The sequence below is a fragment of the Zea mays genome, chromosome 3 (genome assembly GCF_902167145.1).
Source record: "Zea mays cultivar B73 chromosome 3, Zm-B73-REFERENCE-NAM-5.0, whole genome shotgun sequence".
NCBI classification, from domain to species: Eukaryota; Viridiplantae; Streptophyta; class Magnoliopsida; order Poales; family Poaceae; genus Zea; species Zea mays.
In genome coordinates, this window is record NC_050098.1 from 196,844,378 (window position 1) to 196,859,315 (window position 14,938).

Here is a 14,938-nt window from a genome sequence, read left to right on the forward strand (position 1 = left end):
GATAAAAAACTAATATCGGTTCAACTATCCGCCACCGCGGGAATTAGGGACAGTTTTATGGCAAACGTAAAAATTGTATTCATCATCGTAAAAATCGTCACTTGAATACATAAATAGTGTAAATAGCAGGTATAAAACATAATCATCGATGACATAAACATGGATCCGATAGTTCGTTGCCGGAGGACGATTCCGAGGTTGTGAGATCAAAGGATGCCTCAGAGGCCATCAGATCGAAGGTGGTCGTCGTCGTCGGAGGCCCTCCGATGCGCTGCATCGAAGGAGATTGTTGTCTTCAGATGCCACCACAGATGGTCACCGCAGCCATCACTGCTTGTGCCTCGAAACATCGTTGCCACCGCCGCCGCCACCAATCACGCCTCGGGAAGTCGCGGTCGCCGCCACTGCTCGCGCCTCGGGCAGACGCGGCCACCGCTGCTCACGCCTATGGTAGTCACAGCCACCGTGGCGCTCGCGTCTTGGCCGGCCACTCGTCGACATCGCCTAGGGCCGCCACTCGCCGATGTTGCCTGGGACCGCCGCTCGCGTCTCGCGTCTCGCACCGCATGAAGTCGACGTTGACGTTCGGCCACCGCTCGTACCTCACGTGGTGGCCTCGAAACCCTAATCCCTAGGGGTCTGTGATGTTTTTATAAATGGCTGGACCCGGTCCGACTCAACCATATAGCACGTCTGGTATGAGCTTTCTTTAGCTATTGGGAAACCCAATGCTTATAATATATAAACTATATATAAATATATATGTACGTATGTAAATTAAACAATTTATAAAATTTAAAGCTAAGATAATACATAGCCTTGGAGTGCTTGGAAAGAGAATAATACATGAGTCGTCCGGATTCTAGATTCTATCATAAGATAGATGAAAAGCCAGAGGCTTGGGGAAAGCAAGTGCATGGGCGCATGGCCAAGACACCTTGCACAAAGCATAGGCGAGAGCTAAATGTTTAGTTTCTCGTTTTTTTTCTTGTGTACTGTCATACGGCAGATTCTTCTTTTTAAGGATACTTTTTATCCCTAAAACTTTTTTTTAGTTTTTCAGTTAAATATTTTAAAATCTGACTTAAAAATAAAATAAGTCTAGAAAGTGGTCTATTCATGGCGAAGGATGTAGGTATAATCTCATGCTATTTCTCTTCTTGTAGTACTAGTACCGCAGTAAGTACTAATCACTATGGTCGTCACTGTCTTGTTATGATAAACTGAAACACAAGTGACAGATACTATAATGTTAAAACACTTCTTAAAATAAAAGTGGCAGATACTAGGACCTTCTTGGCCGCTTCCATCGAGACTGCGAGAGAAAAAAATCCATTGTAAGGCTAGTTTGAGAGTCACAATAACAGAGAGAATTAGAAGAACTAAAATACTCTTCTTATTTAATTTTAGTCATATAATCTCTTCTGATATTTTAGCTTCCAAAACTAGTTCATAAGATCCTCTCCCGTATCCGTCCCACTTGGCCGTCTCCAATCCCTATAGATTTGTCTAAAAACTAACCCCCTGCTCCGTTTTATATCAGTCTCTCTCGCCGTCCCCCGTCTATGCATTCGTGTTCAAACCAAGAACCAATCGGACCTCCGTACCAAATTATTTCTTGGCACCTCAGATCAGCATATTCCATCTCCAATCCCCCGCCGCGTTCCCCCGCACGCTTTGACCCATAAAGTCGATCCATCTCCGAGCACCAAGTTGAACACGCGATCCCATTCCCATTCTCTTGCTCAATACAACCTCCGGCTCCAGCAAGCCGCAGCGCCAAGCCTAGAAGCGGAGCGCGGAACACACGAGGCCAGGAAGAGGAGGTGCTGCCGTCCCCGCGCCGCCGCTGTGGGAGTGCGGGGAATGGGGCGGCACGGCGTGGACCAGATCGGCGCTGTGGCAGCGTTCGTCTGGGTCACCCTCCTTCCCTTGCTGCTTGTGTGCGTCGTGTGGCCGGGCGCCCAGGCCGGCCATACAAGCGAGTACCGGCGCCAACTCGGCTCCGCCATCGACATGCCACTCGACGCCGATGTCTTCCGCCCTCCCCCGGGCTACAATGCGCCCGAGCAGGTAAACCGCTCGATAGGATGGCCCCGGGTCATGCTCCATCAGTCATCACGACTGTGTTCTAGACCTCAGAGTATGAATTCGTTCCTTGTGTGGGATACTGTTCGTGTCCGGTAGTGAGTGGGTTTGCTGTTCCGTAGTGGTCGCTGCGACGTGAAAGACAAGACTGGCCGGAGTTGGTAGGGTGGATTGACATGTTCTGCAGAATCTCTGGTGCTTCCAGGGAACCTGTATTTTGTTTGTCAGCTTCTGTTTGATTATATTCTGCACTTGTCGTTAATTCCGATCGTTCGTTTGGAGTATGCTTGTCATATTAAAATCCATGCTAGTTGCATGCTTCCCTTGTGAATACTAGCTAGGCTGTGACAAGAAGATTCTTTCCCAATAGTAGAGGTGAACTTGATTACTGTTGATTCCTTTGCAACTTCCCGCCGATTAGTCACACTATCTTCTTGAATTCAAATATTTCCATCTGAAAATCTGTCCCTTTAATGGACTTGCATGGTTTGCCCGCATATGTTCCTACCATCTAACCTACTGAAAAGCCGTTTGAAGATAATTTATGAACCATTTTTGAATGTATTCTAGAACACATAGACCACAACAGGTTGTCGTTGTCAATTTTGCCAAACTAATCTAACATCCTGTATTACTAAAAAAAGATGATGTTCCTGTGGTTTCCTTCATATTGAATTCTGAGCTCTGTATTTTAGAAAATATGTATTCTGTCCCTTTTTATCTTCTAATTCCCTAGTTTTTCTCTCTGGATGATCATCTATTCGTTAATAGTATTTTGTTGGCATGTGCTATGTTCTTACTTGAACCTACTTCACTTCATGATTGCAAGTTACAGATTATACTGCATGCATAAAAGTCTAGGGTTTTTAGTGCTTCTTATGTATATTTTACGCTTTCGAAGCTACTTTTGCATCCTTAATCCCAGGCCACAAATTAAACGTTAAGAGCTCAGTGCTCTTGAATTATAAATACTGGTTCCGTGCCACCTTTTTGATAGTTTATTTTGCTGAGGTCGTTCTTAAAGTTCGCAAGAACTTATAGAATAGTCTTCCATAATATATATTTATGTTTTTGACCGATACTTATAGGCTGCAGGACACCTTTAGTGGACTTCTTTGTTTTTACTTTTGTCCTAACCTTTTTGTCCTTGCTTCATCTTACTCCATAGAATTAAGTATTACAGTGCCTTTTGCACAAGGTTGACGTCCATTCCATTTTTTTTCTGTTCTGTTGTGCTCACATATAATCAGTGGGGTGTCTCCACTCTGATGCTGATTGATTTTGTGCTGTAAAAGGTTCACATCACACAAGGCAATCATGATGGCACAGCCATGATAATCTCATGGGTGACAACAAGTGAGCCTGGCTCGAGTACTGTGATCTACGGGACTTCAGAGGATAACCTCAACTATACTGCAAATGGGAAGCATACTCAGTATACTTTCTACAACTACACCTCAGGATACATTCATCATTGCACAATAAAAAAGTTGGAGGTCACCATCTCATCGGAATTTTGGTTAGACGTTTGTTTGTTTTTCCCTCATATGGAATCTCACTTGGTTACCTGTCTTTTTTCAGTTTGACACAAAGTATTACTATGCTGTTGGGATTGGACAAACGGTGAGGAAGTTTTGGTTTTTGACCCCTCCAAAAAGCGGCCCAGATGTTCCATATACACTCGGTCTCATAGGTGCTTCCTGATATGATAATCATCACTGAAATCTAGGATTGATTGTAATTACTGAAACTTGACAATTCTGTTCAGGTGATCTTGGTCAGAGCTTTGATTCCAATGTTACGCTCACCCATTATGAGTCCAATGCAAAAGCACAAGCAGTTCTTTTTGTTGGGGACTTGTCATATGCAGATAACTACCCATATCATGATAATGTGAGATGGGATACTTGGGCAAGATTTGTAGAAAGGAGCGTTGCGTACCAGCCTTGGATCTGGACTGCTGGAAATCATGAGATAGATTTCGCTCCTGAACTTGTATGTAGTAGTATACTTTTCATATGCTACATGGTTCAATGGGTGTGTTGGCAGTTAAAAATATAGACATTTCACTAGAGCCATGCTATGAGCATTTAAATGTTCATTCAGTTGCATAATTTTGCAGGGTGAAACAAAGCCATTCAAGCCATTCAGCCATAGGTATCCCACACCCTACAAGGCTTCTGGTAGCACGGCACCTTATTGGTATTCCATCAAAAGGGCCTCTGCCTACATTATTGTCTTGGCATCGTACTCAGCATACGGTATGTGTATGTACGACTGATGTTGTGTTTTAGTCATTTTATTGCAAGCATGCACTATGCCATGAGTATTTGATATAAAGATAATTCGGTCATATGCTTCATTTGGGTAAAAATAATACACTGTCAATATGCACATATGTGCTGGTTGCTACTAGCTAGAATGGATAGGGTGATTTATCTATAAATAAATGCTAATGTTCCTTTTCCAGGAAAATACACTCCTCAGTACAAGTGGCTTGAAGCTGAATTTCCCAAGGTCAACAGGAGCGAAACGCCATGGTTGGTTGTCCTCATGCATGCTCCATGGTACAATAGCTATAACTATCACTACATGGAAGGTGAAACCATGAGGGTGATGTATGAGCCATGGTTCGTGAAGTACAAAGTTGACGTTGTGTTTGCAGGACATGTCCACGCCTACGAACGCACAGTAAGCAGCTCCATACTATCAATTTCTTCTGTTGCAAATGGTTGGGTTATTTTTTCCACTCTGCTATGGACTTCTGAGAGTTATACTAAGTAGGATGTCGTCTTTGTGCGCAGGTGAGATTTTCATAGGTTGTAAACCTAATGAATATACACACTGAACCTCTAAAAAAACTTCTGAGAATTATGTGTATATATGTTTGTCGTCATATTAGTGCAAGCTTCCAGCTCAATTTGTTAGGGTTCAGTACTCTGGTTATGACAGTATCATAATCCTAAGTCTTGATGCTGATTGATGTTCTCTGATTGCAGCACAGGATATCGAATGTCGCATACAATGTTGTGAATGGCCTGTGCACTCCAATCCCTGATCAATCGGCCCCAGTTTACATCACCATCGGTGATGGAGGGAACCAGGAAGGATTGGCTACCAAGTAAGATAACACTACTGCATTTTTAGTTCCTGAGCTTCGCGAAGATGCCTATCATATCTCCTCCATTTCCTGACCAAACAATACATTGCCATATTTCCCTCATTTCCTAACCAAACAGTACATTGGTTGTGCATGAAAAAAAAAAATGTAGCATGTCGCAGCCGCAGCCGAGCTACTCGGCCTTCAGGGAGGCGAGCTTCGGGCACGCCATCCTGGACATCAAGAACCGGACACACGCGTACTACACGTGGCACCGCAACCAGGACGGGAGCGCGGTGGCCGCCGACTCCATGTGGTTTACCAATCGGTACTGGGAACCGACGGACGATTCGGCCGACGATTTCCAATGAGGACGAGAGCTGCAGCTGGGTTGGTTATTCGTTGCGGTTCCTCACGACCAATAAGCATCGCCCTGAATACACGAAGCCACCCAAGCTCCGATGCAGGCCTCTGCACTTCTTAGGCTGAGTCCAGGGCACAGCCTCTCTCTCGCCCCTGCTGCTCCAGTGCACAGGCTGTAGCAGACTACAACTTCAGGCTATAGTCACGTCAGCTTTTCTATTTCAGAATTAAGTAATTTACGCGGATTTATTTCAACGCTCAGAAAACACACAACATAATATTTTTTATTGAATTAAAAAATACAAAGTACATAATAATTAAAATAAAATGATATGATAATTAAAATAAAATTACATAACTCTAATCGGACTCCTCGATCTCATCCTCATCTTCCTCATGTTCACGTTCCGCTTCCGGTTCCTCTTCTTCGTCATCTAGCAGACCAAGTTCTTTTTCGTCCACCGTAAAAAAGGGGAGTTTGGAATGAGATGGAATGGTGTGTGGAATGAGCTCCACTCGGGTAGGGGTATATATAGAGGGATTGTGGATGAAATTTGTGATTTTTTGCATTTTTTCGAATTTTTTGGACTCCAAACGGTCAAAAACGGCTAGTTGCAACGGCTAGCACACGTAGACCAATCAGATCGCGACACGTGCACCAATCAGATCGGGCCATGTCGCTCTCGCCCGCGCTCTTGCCCCGCTAGTGCCTCGCCTCCCTCTCGCCCGCCTCTTGCCCGGACGGGCGCTCCAGCGCGGGTGAGAGCGAGGCGATACCGCCCGCTCTCGCCGGGCGCGAGCGCCATCGCCCGGCGCCGGCCTCTCACCCGCACTGCCACCAGCCTTATAGCTCTCCTTTGTCGTTGCTCGTGCTCTCTTGGAGAGATAAAAAAACGTGTGAAGAGTAAAACGGAGTGTCTCTATTCTGATTGGGTAAAGAATTCACGTTCACAGCATACGTTGCCGGTCGCATGTCGATGTGGTGTGTAAATGAACTAATTGCCTGTGTACCATTAAAATTTATTTTCATCCCTTGTGTGTCATGGAGTGGTATATAAGAATTTTTTTTTATGTATGATATGTGATACCAGTGACACGTAAGGGACGAAAATAATTTCCGATGGCATACAGACAATTGCCCTGTGTAAATTACTAAGCAACGTGTACTAGTCGTCTAGGTGCTGCTTATTGGTCAATAATACCGTTTCATCTTCTCCGGAAAAAAACGTCTCCTTGCCAAAAAAAAATGCCCTGCTTTCGCAGCATTGCAAGTTGCAGCGTTAATCTGAGGGAATTCTGGCTGTGTTCACTTCTAGCTCGAAGATCGTAAAATCCTCAAAACATCTCCATTTAATTATATTAATATAGTAGAGTCTGATTCAGCCTTTTGAACAAGTTGCTGGAATTGAAAGACATACTCAAACTTCATCAATACCGGACAATATGCACCATATATTTCTTAAAACCATAAAAATACTCCAATTCACCATTTTAAAGTGCTCTGTTGAGCGTTGTTTTGCTGACATGGTACTTGCCTATCATTCAATCTATCTTTCTCTTACATAAAACACCACCTTTTCATATAAAGTTGTGTGCCCTTTATCAAAGATGTAGAACTTGATATAAACCATAACTTTATAGCTGACAACATTTTCATATAATATTTTTAAGGCTAAGCTATTTGTTTAAGTTACTGTATTTTAAATTTATTTATTGAAATGTTTAAATGAACTTGGATATTGACATATATACTAAAGTTGTAGTTCCAAATAAAACCTATAATTTTGTAGTTGATTTTTTATGTAATATCATTTAGAAGCAAAATTTAATGTGGTTCTCTAATTTTGATTTTATTTTTAAATGACCCCAAAATTTGATGTGGTACACACCAAAGTTATAGTTCTCAACATGATCTATAATTTTATAGTTGTAATTTTTTTAATTTGAAATCATTTATAGGTCATTTTATTGTCGTTTGAAAGTTCAAATAAATTAAAATTCAAAGTATTATAATTTAAAATAAAAATTTGGGCCTCTAAACAATCCTAGTTAAATATTATCAACTATAAAGTTGTATAACATATTGAGAGTTACAATTTTAATATCGACCACATTAACATCTGAGTTCATTTACATTATTTTTAAAGTTGGATTTTAAAATTAGAGGACAAAACAAATATCTAAGCCTAAAAAACTATTTTTTTAAAAAAAATGTCAACTACAAAATTATATGTTTTACGTGGAACTACAATTTAAATATAGGTTATGCCAACATAAGTTGGAAATTTCAAATTATAAAATTTTATTTACATATAATAATATTGTATTACTCATTAAATTAAAAGTATGAATGTTGTTAATATATTTTTTATACGAAATCAGAACCATAGAGTACAGGTCAAACAAACAAACCACTTCTTGCCAGCAGACCCCTGTACGACGCCCGAAGTGGCCGATTCCCTGAGATCCCAAGCACCCGCCCGGCCTCGTCCCTGATCTCCCCGGGGCGCGCGCGGGCGACACGCCACGCGGCCGGCGAGACGGAGGAGATGGCTGCCGCCGACTCGGCCACGGCCTCTTCCTCCTCCCCCCCGGAGTGTCCCGCTGCCCCTTCCATTCCGACGGACCCTGACTTCCTCAGCTGCGTCCTGCAGCCACCGACCTCCTCCTCGTCCCGCCCCGACGCCGATTACGCTACCCTCCGCCGCCTCCTTCTCCGCCGCAAGCCCCCCTCCGCCCTTCAGCACCGAATGGTATGTAGGCGTACCCCCCGCTTCTTAGATCCCCCTCGTTCATATTGCATTTAGCTTTGGGGAATGGATGAATCCGACTCATTGGTGTTCGTGGGAGGCGTTCCTGGGGCAGGAGTGGCGGTGCAATGACAACGGCTATGTCGCCTACCGCAACTTTCTCCTCCGGCGCATCGACGGCGGCAGCGCCCAGAGCACGCCCAGCAACAGGTTGGTGCGCCTTAGATCTTTTTTTTCCGTGTGTCGTTGCCTGCGGTCAACAAAATGAGACCAATGTTGCTGTGTTCGCGTATCTTGCTCTAATTGCGTTGTTAGTTTGTTGGCCATGCTTGTTCACTGACAGTATTTGCTCTCAACCTTAAAACTTTTGAATACATAGTGTGACTGAACAGTTAAGGTGAAATGTAAGGCCTAGTGTAATCAAACTTGTGCATAACATTCGACACATAGCTATCATGTGATAGTTATTATAACATCTGTAATTGATCAGTGGAAGGTGGGCTCCCTCTCCGGTACATGCTATACTCTCCGAGGCAGACAGCTGGAATTATATGCGGGTATGTTTCATCTTATCTCTCTCTCTCTCTCTCTCTCTGTGTGTGTGTGTGTGTGTGTGTGTGTGTGTGTGTGTTACCTCATACTTTCAAGTTTCATTTTTTAGATCGTGCGTAGAGGATTTTGTGGATAATTTTACACAGGAGACTGATGCATAAAGAAAATTTTATGCAAGAGATACTTTCATGCCACTTTAAACTTTTGTGTAACATGTTTGATGCAGGACTTGAGAAGTAACAGCGGAGTGTTAAACCAGGCCATAAGTATTGGCTCAAAGCAGAGCGATACTGAGCGGCATGTCAGATTTGCCGAGCCTGCATACTCATTTGTTGGAGTGCACTGCATCTTTGACAACTGCAAAGCCTCAGGTTTTTTTATGGACCCATGGTCATGCCATGTGTTTCTTCTCTTTCAGCGATCAAGTATTTTTATCTGTTTGATTTGGTTAGTACTCATTATTGACTGATTTTATTCTTGGCAGTTACTATACTGAAATTTGGCCGTGCAAATTCTGATCTGCTTGCATATGGTGCGGCAGATGGCAGCTTGATGGTCTGCCAGGTTTCTGAGCCACCATCTGTTCTTCAAAAAATGATAGGGCATTCTAAAAATATCACAGGTTAGACCACACATAATTTTACTAGTAAAGCTATCTTGTATCTGCCTTCATTTGTTACAATGTAAGTCAACAAAGGATTGCTACATATTACCAAGATTTTCCTCCTATTTCAGGAAAAAATGCTAGTTTTGTTAAAATTGATTTCCCAGTATCAATAATACATATTATTCTGGTCATGAGGAAACCCATGTATTGCTGAGCATATTTTTTCTGGAACGCCGAGCATATAAGTTGGTTTACAGGAGTAATACTAATACATTTGCCAATTGAATGTGGATTTTGCCATAAATAGAAAAAGTACAAGATATGGAACCTTTTCTATATATTTTTTCTCAAACTATGCAGGAGAACCACATGTCATTTCACTAAGGGGGTGTTTGGTTTCTATAGGCTAATTTTTAGTCCTTCCATTTTATGCCATTTTAGTCCCTAAATTGCTAAATACGGATAGTTTCAGTATTTGGCAATTTAGGGACTAAATGGAATAAAATGGAGGGACGAAAAATTAGTCCCTAGAAACCAAAGTACCAAACACCCCCTAAGAAGATAGAAATACAACGGAAAGAGGCGAAGTGCCTTTTCCAGACCCCAAAAAACACAGAGAATGCACAACACAACAGAAAAAAAAACGGCCACCGGCAGCCCCTCAGTTAAATAAGATTTTTAGTTGACCAGGGCAAGCGACCTCAAGAGCAACTCTTGGAGCACTAAGCCCCTAAAGCACCAGCAGAACACCATAGGCTGCTCTAATACACAATAGCCTGCAAGACAACTTCGAATCTCGGCCTTACTCCTTCAAAAACACAGGCATTCTGATGCTTCCAAAGTTCCCAAGCAACCAAGATAATTAGGGAATCAAAGCCTTTTTTGACTTCCTTAGAAGCCCCCTTTGCAGCACTAAACCACCAGCTAGAAAATATAGTTGCATCTGGGTTTGGCGCAAGGTTGGCCATGCTGAGTTTATGAAAAATCATGGTCCAGACTTGCCGTGAGAAAACACAAGAGATAAGCACATGCTGGATTGTTTCATCGCTTGGTCACAAAGCGGACATACAGCAGGATGAGGAAGTTCATGCTTGGTCAAAATAAATTAGAAATGATCAATTAAAACTTCTGTTTCCTATATTCCTTCGTTACTTTTTGTCTCGTGGTTTTCAATTTCTAACCACATTGCAGATTTTGATTTTTCATCTAATAACCAGTACATAGCTTCATGCTCTCTGGATAAAACTGTGCGAGTATGGGAAATCTCTAAAGGCACATGCATCAGGGTCGTGTATGGAGTTTCTTCCCAGCTATGTATCTGTTTTCATCCTGTAAGTTCTAACTTAGCACAATTTATAATTTGTTTCTATCCCTTTACTTGTTTCATTGGTGCTATCTCCCTATAACTCTGCTGCTACTATTTCTTTGTATGGGAACCGTTGTGAGTTCTCTTATGGACTGCTTTGTTGCAGGTGAACAATAATTTGCTTTTAGTTGGTAATGCAAACAAGGAAATCAATGTAAACTTCTTCGCCCTTTGTTCCTTTATTCCAAAAAATTATATACTGTTATTCTGTCTAATCTGTTGCTTGTGCCTCTTATCTAATATCCTTGAGTCAATAACAGAGGAAAACAAATTATCTGTCTTTTGCTATTTCTTTTGTTATTGATGATGTACGCCACTGTAATTGGTTAACAAAAATCATGTAAAATTGTGACCAGCACTTTTTCCTTGACCCCATTTGTTTTTCTCACTTTGTGATCCATTTATCTCTGTAAACTAGGCAATAAATTTTAGCACTGGGAGAGTAATCAGCAAACTTAACTTTGATGACGCGGTTACAGCTTTGGATATTGATCACACCGGGCAGTTTATTTTCGCTGGTGATGCACAGGTATCCAATAATTGAAGTTGTTTAACTATTGACATGATATATGCTGTTTATATTTTTGAAATGGTTATTGAAACGCAGGGTTACATATATACTGTTAGTGTGAACTCACATACAGGGTCATTATCTAGAACTCACAAGAACAAAAGTAGTAAGAGCAAATCTCCTATTACAACCATCCAGTATCGGACCTTCTCTCTGATGGCACGCTGTCCAGTACTTCTTTCTTGTGCTCAAGATGGAAACCTTTCTTTTTTCAGGTGTGTTACCTTCATGATAGCCTATTATATGGTAGACTTCACATAACAATTTATATTTTTTGACATTTCAGCATCACGACAGATGCTAAGGGATACTTGACTCTTATATGCTCCCTAAAATTGGCCTCACGGGTGCAGACTATCCGTGCTTCGTTCTGTCCACTTCTTTCCCTTGAGAAAGGAGAGTTCATAGGTAAGTGGTAGTTAAAACTTAAAACTCGTTCCAATGTTTGAAGCTGTTAAATATATAAAATTCGAAGCTATTGGTGATCGTGGTGTCTTATTTCAGCAATTTTCCTGCAGCTAGCACTAGTGTTGGCACGCTTTATTCGCACAGCTTATTATCATATATGTTTTATTATTAGCACTTGTAAAGATCCATTGTAGTACACAGAGGTGCCATGACAATCACACGTGAAACTCGATTTTAAAGTTTTATGAACAAATGTAAACCAATATATTTAAAATGTCGAATTGGATTTACCAAAAAAAATGGATGTCTGAAAGATAGGTGTATTAGCGTTTGTGGGAATAAATATATCTTTTGTTCCATATTTTGCCTTCATGGCTTTTGGTTACACAGCTGGATTTTTCAAAAAGAAAAACATTGACATTACTTTATTCTGAACTTGAAGTAACTGGAAGCGAGGACGCAAATGTTTACTTCTATGATTTGGCACGCCCAAAGAATTCGTGTGTGAACAAACTACAGGTATGTGATATCCTTGCTCTATTTGCCACATCTTAACTTTTTTGTTGCACCATTAAGACACGTATGAGACCAGTCATCGTGTACTCCTGAAGGGACATGGTTCTCCAGTAATCGGAGTTGCCTGGAATCACGGGGAGAATTTTCTGGCCTCATCTGATTCAGATGGCACAGTTATCGTATGGAAGCGATCGAAAACGAGTTAGAGCGATTCCATGCCATGAAGGATGTTTTTATAGAGCAAAAGGTAGATGTTGTTTGATGATTCCAACAAAGGCTTTTTTTTTGTTGTACATTGGACCTCCATGGGCATTGTTTGTAACATAACTACACAAGGCATGGGCAAAGATCAACCGGCCTTGATTGTATTTACGGTAGTATAGGTCTCCGTGTATGTAGAGTGTAAAGCATTTGTGGCGATATATCCTGTGTCATTCGTTTTAGGATTGTATCTTTGTTTCATTCATGATTTTTGCCCTCCAAATATGCTGAACTTGGACATGATTAACAGGAACTCTGGTACGTACTGATTCTCTACTGCTAATCTGCTATGACAAATAGTCACAACGTGTACACGAAGAATGCAAATGCAGACGGCCCGATTACCTCCACGATGCGCACGCCGTAGTCGTTGCACCGCATGTACACAGCCGCCCCACCACTGCGGTGCGGCGTCCGTTGCTGGCTGCTTGACCGCTGGAGTTCGGGCGGGATTTTCCTATTTCCATCAGCTTAGTCATCGATATTTCTATTTTAAACTTAATTCTACAAACTATGTAATTACGATACAAAATAGTGTTTTTATTTTAAACTTTACTATATAAACAGTATAATCTATAGTATAAAACAATACTTGATCTAAAAACTGTGTAATCTACGCAAAAATAGTATTTTTATTTTAAATTTTACTCTATAAGGGCTAGTTTGGCATCCCCATTTTTCCATGGGATTTCCAATTTTCCAAGAGAAAATGAACTAATTTCCCTTGGGAAAATGAAAAACCCTTGGGAAAATGAGGTTCCCAAACTAGCCCTAAACAATATAATTTATAGTACAAAATAATACTTTAGATAGTCATACATATCCTACATTAGTCTTTTTGGATCAATAAAAAAAAGAAACTAGGGTCGAATCCTCCCTTCGGGAATTCTTGCCTCGCTCGGCTCTCAGCAGCAGCAAACAGCCTCGTTGGTCTTCCACTCCTCCCTACGGTCTGCCGCCTCTCCCTGCGTCCGGCGGCGCCGCCCTCCTTTTCTGCTGATGACGGAACTGCATGCTCGCCTCTGAGAGAACGTCGTACGTTCATTCTCCAAGGGATTGATTACTCGTTTCAGGTGTTTGATTTAATTTCTACTATTATTATAGAAGGATATTAAAATCCAACTTTATTTCTTTGTATAAGGCTTCATGGACCTCCTGGCTTATGAAGAGCCTGAAATGCTGAGAAGTCACCTATGTTTCATCTACAAAGCCCAGAGCATAGGCAGCATGTTGCAGATAGCTTGAATCGAGGTGTCCTTGATATGCTACAGATACGATGTTTAGCTCCTACCATTATAAGCTTTATTTCCCAGAATATGATTAAGATCTTCCTCTATGATTAACAATAGTGCATGCTAATCTTCCGACACATTCATTGTTGGAGAGTGGTACATCAAGCAACTGTGGTTAGACAATACCTACAACAAGAAGTTGGCAAGGTAATAACATCACTAAGTACTTGTTGTTGGCAAATGATTTGGTATCATATCTTGTTAATTTCACTCGTAGTTTGTGGCTTTGCGCTCATTGTGTAATGTCCTCTGGCGATGCAATATGATGTTCAATGAGAAGGCTGCTTGTGTATATTTTGTTCTCAGAAGTTCTTTCCGCTCACCAGTCCACTTGAATTCAGATTTTAGATTGGTATTCTACATCTCGCTGCATACACAAGCAGGATTTTTACATTTGGAAATCTTCGAGCGGGATTCCTACACCATTTATTTGAAGGCCTTTCTGAAAGTAAAAGCCCAAATGGTCAATTCTTCAGAAAGGGTACCACCTCTCCGGGCTATTAGGCTGTCTCCAGCAGCTACCCTATCATATCCTCTAATTCAAACTTCACTCTACATATAGTGTAACCTACAGTATAAATCTCCTGTTTTACACGATCTATTACAGACATCTTTAGACACATGTAGCCTTATGGAGTATGTTTATACAATTCACATAAACGTGTTCTTGACACCACATATAGTTACAATGGTGTGGTACTTTGAAAGGAGGATGTTGTATGTGGTCTGATTTCTTGATTTACGTTTGTTTTACGTGTTTTACGTGTCTCTGCCTTAGACATGGAAAAAACTTGTACGTATGACTGTGTTCTGTTGCAATGGTGTGGTACTTGGACGTCCTCTGTACACATCCTTTGTATCTCTCTTTTACGGTTTTCTCTAAAAGATTCCCTCCTCTATATCTCATTTTTATACCTCTATACATACTAGTCAAATGCATGTGTATTGCCACGATATTTTATATATCACATGATTAGACTTTGTTTTAATAAAACACAAAAATAAATCTTTGAATCCACACTTATATTCAGTTTTATTTTTTTATAAAATGGGAAGGGGAATAG

General features: G+C 41.3%; 2 protein-coding genes across 2 annotated transcripts; both read left to right on the forward strand.

Annotated features, from left to right (window-relative positions):
* Window positions 1-1,566: 1,566 nt before the first annotated feature.
* LOC100274120 (Purple acid phosphatase 10) lies at window positions 1,567-5,769 on the forward strand. The gene is made up of 8 exons (NM_001148498.1): window positions 1,567-2,073; window positions 3,384-3,584; window positions 3,670-3,781; window positions 3,857-4,083; window positions 4,211-4,349; window positions 4,559-4,779; window positions 5,088-5,209; window positions 5,361-5,769. Exons 1-8 carry the CDS (start codon window positions 1,867-1,869, stop codon window positions 5,557-5,559), a joined length of 1,428 nt encoding a protein of 475 aa, NP_001141970.1. The 5' UTR covers window positions 1,567-1,866; the 3' UTR covers window positions 5,560-5,769.
* A 2,202-nt stretch (window positions 5,770-7,971) lies between these two features.
* LOC100192985 (Transducin/WD40 repeat-like superfamily protein) lies at window positions 7,972-12,802 on the forward strand. Its single transcript, NM_001366982.1, has 12 exons — window positions 7,972-8,304; window positions 8,417-8,511; window positions 8,792-8,858; window positions 9,080-9,224; window positions 9,338-9,475; window positions 10,652-10,791; window positions 10,933-10,980; window positions 11,245-11,355; window positions 11,434-11,612; window positions 11,684-11,805; window positions 12,248-12,324; window positions 12,417-12,802. Exons 1-12 carry the CDS (start codon window positions 8,101-8,103, stop codon window positions 12,525-12,527), a joined length of 1,437 nt encoding a protein of 478 aa, NP_001353911.1. The 5' UTR covers window positions 7,972-8,100; the 3' UTR covers window positions 12,528-12,802.
* The last annotated feature ends 2,136 nt before the right edge of the window (window positions 12,803-14,938 follow it).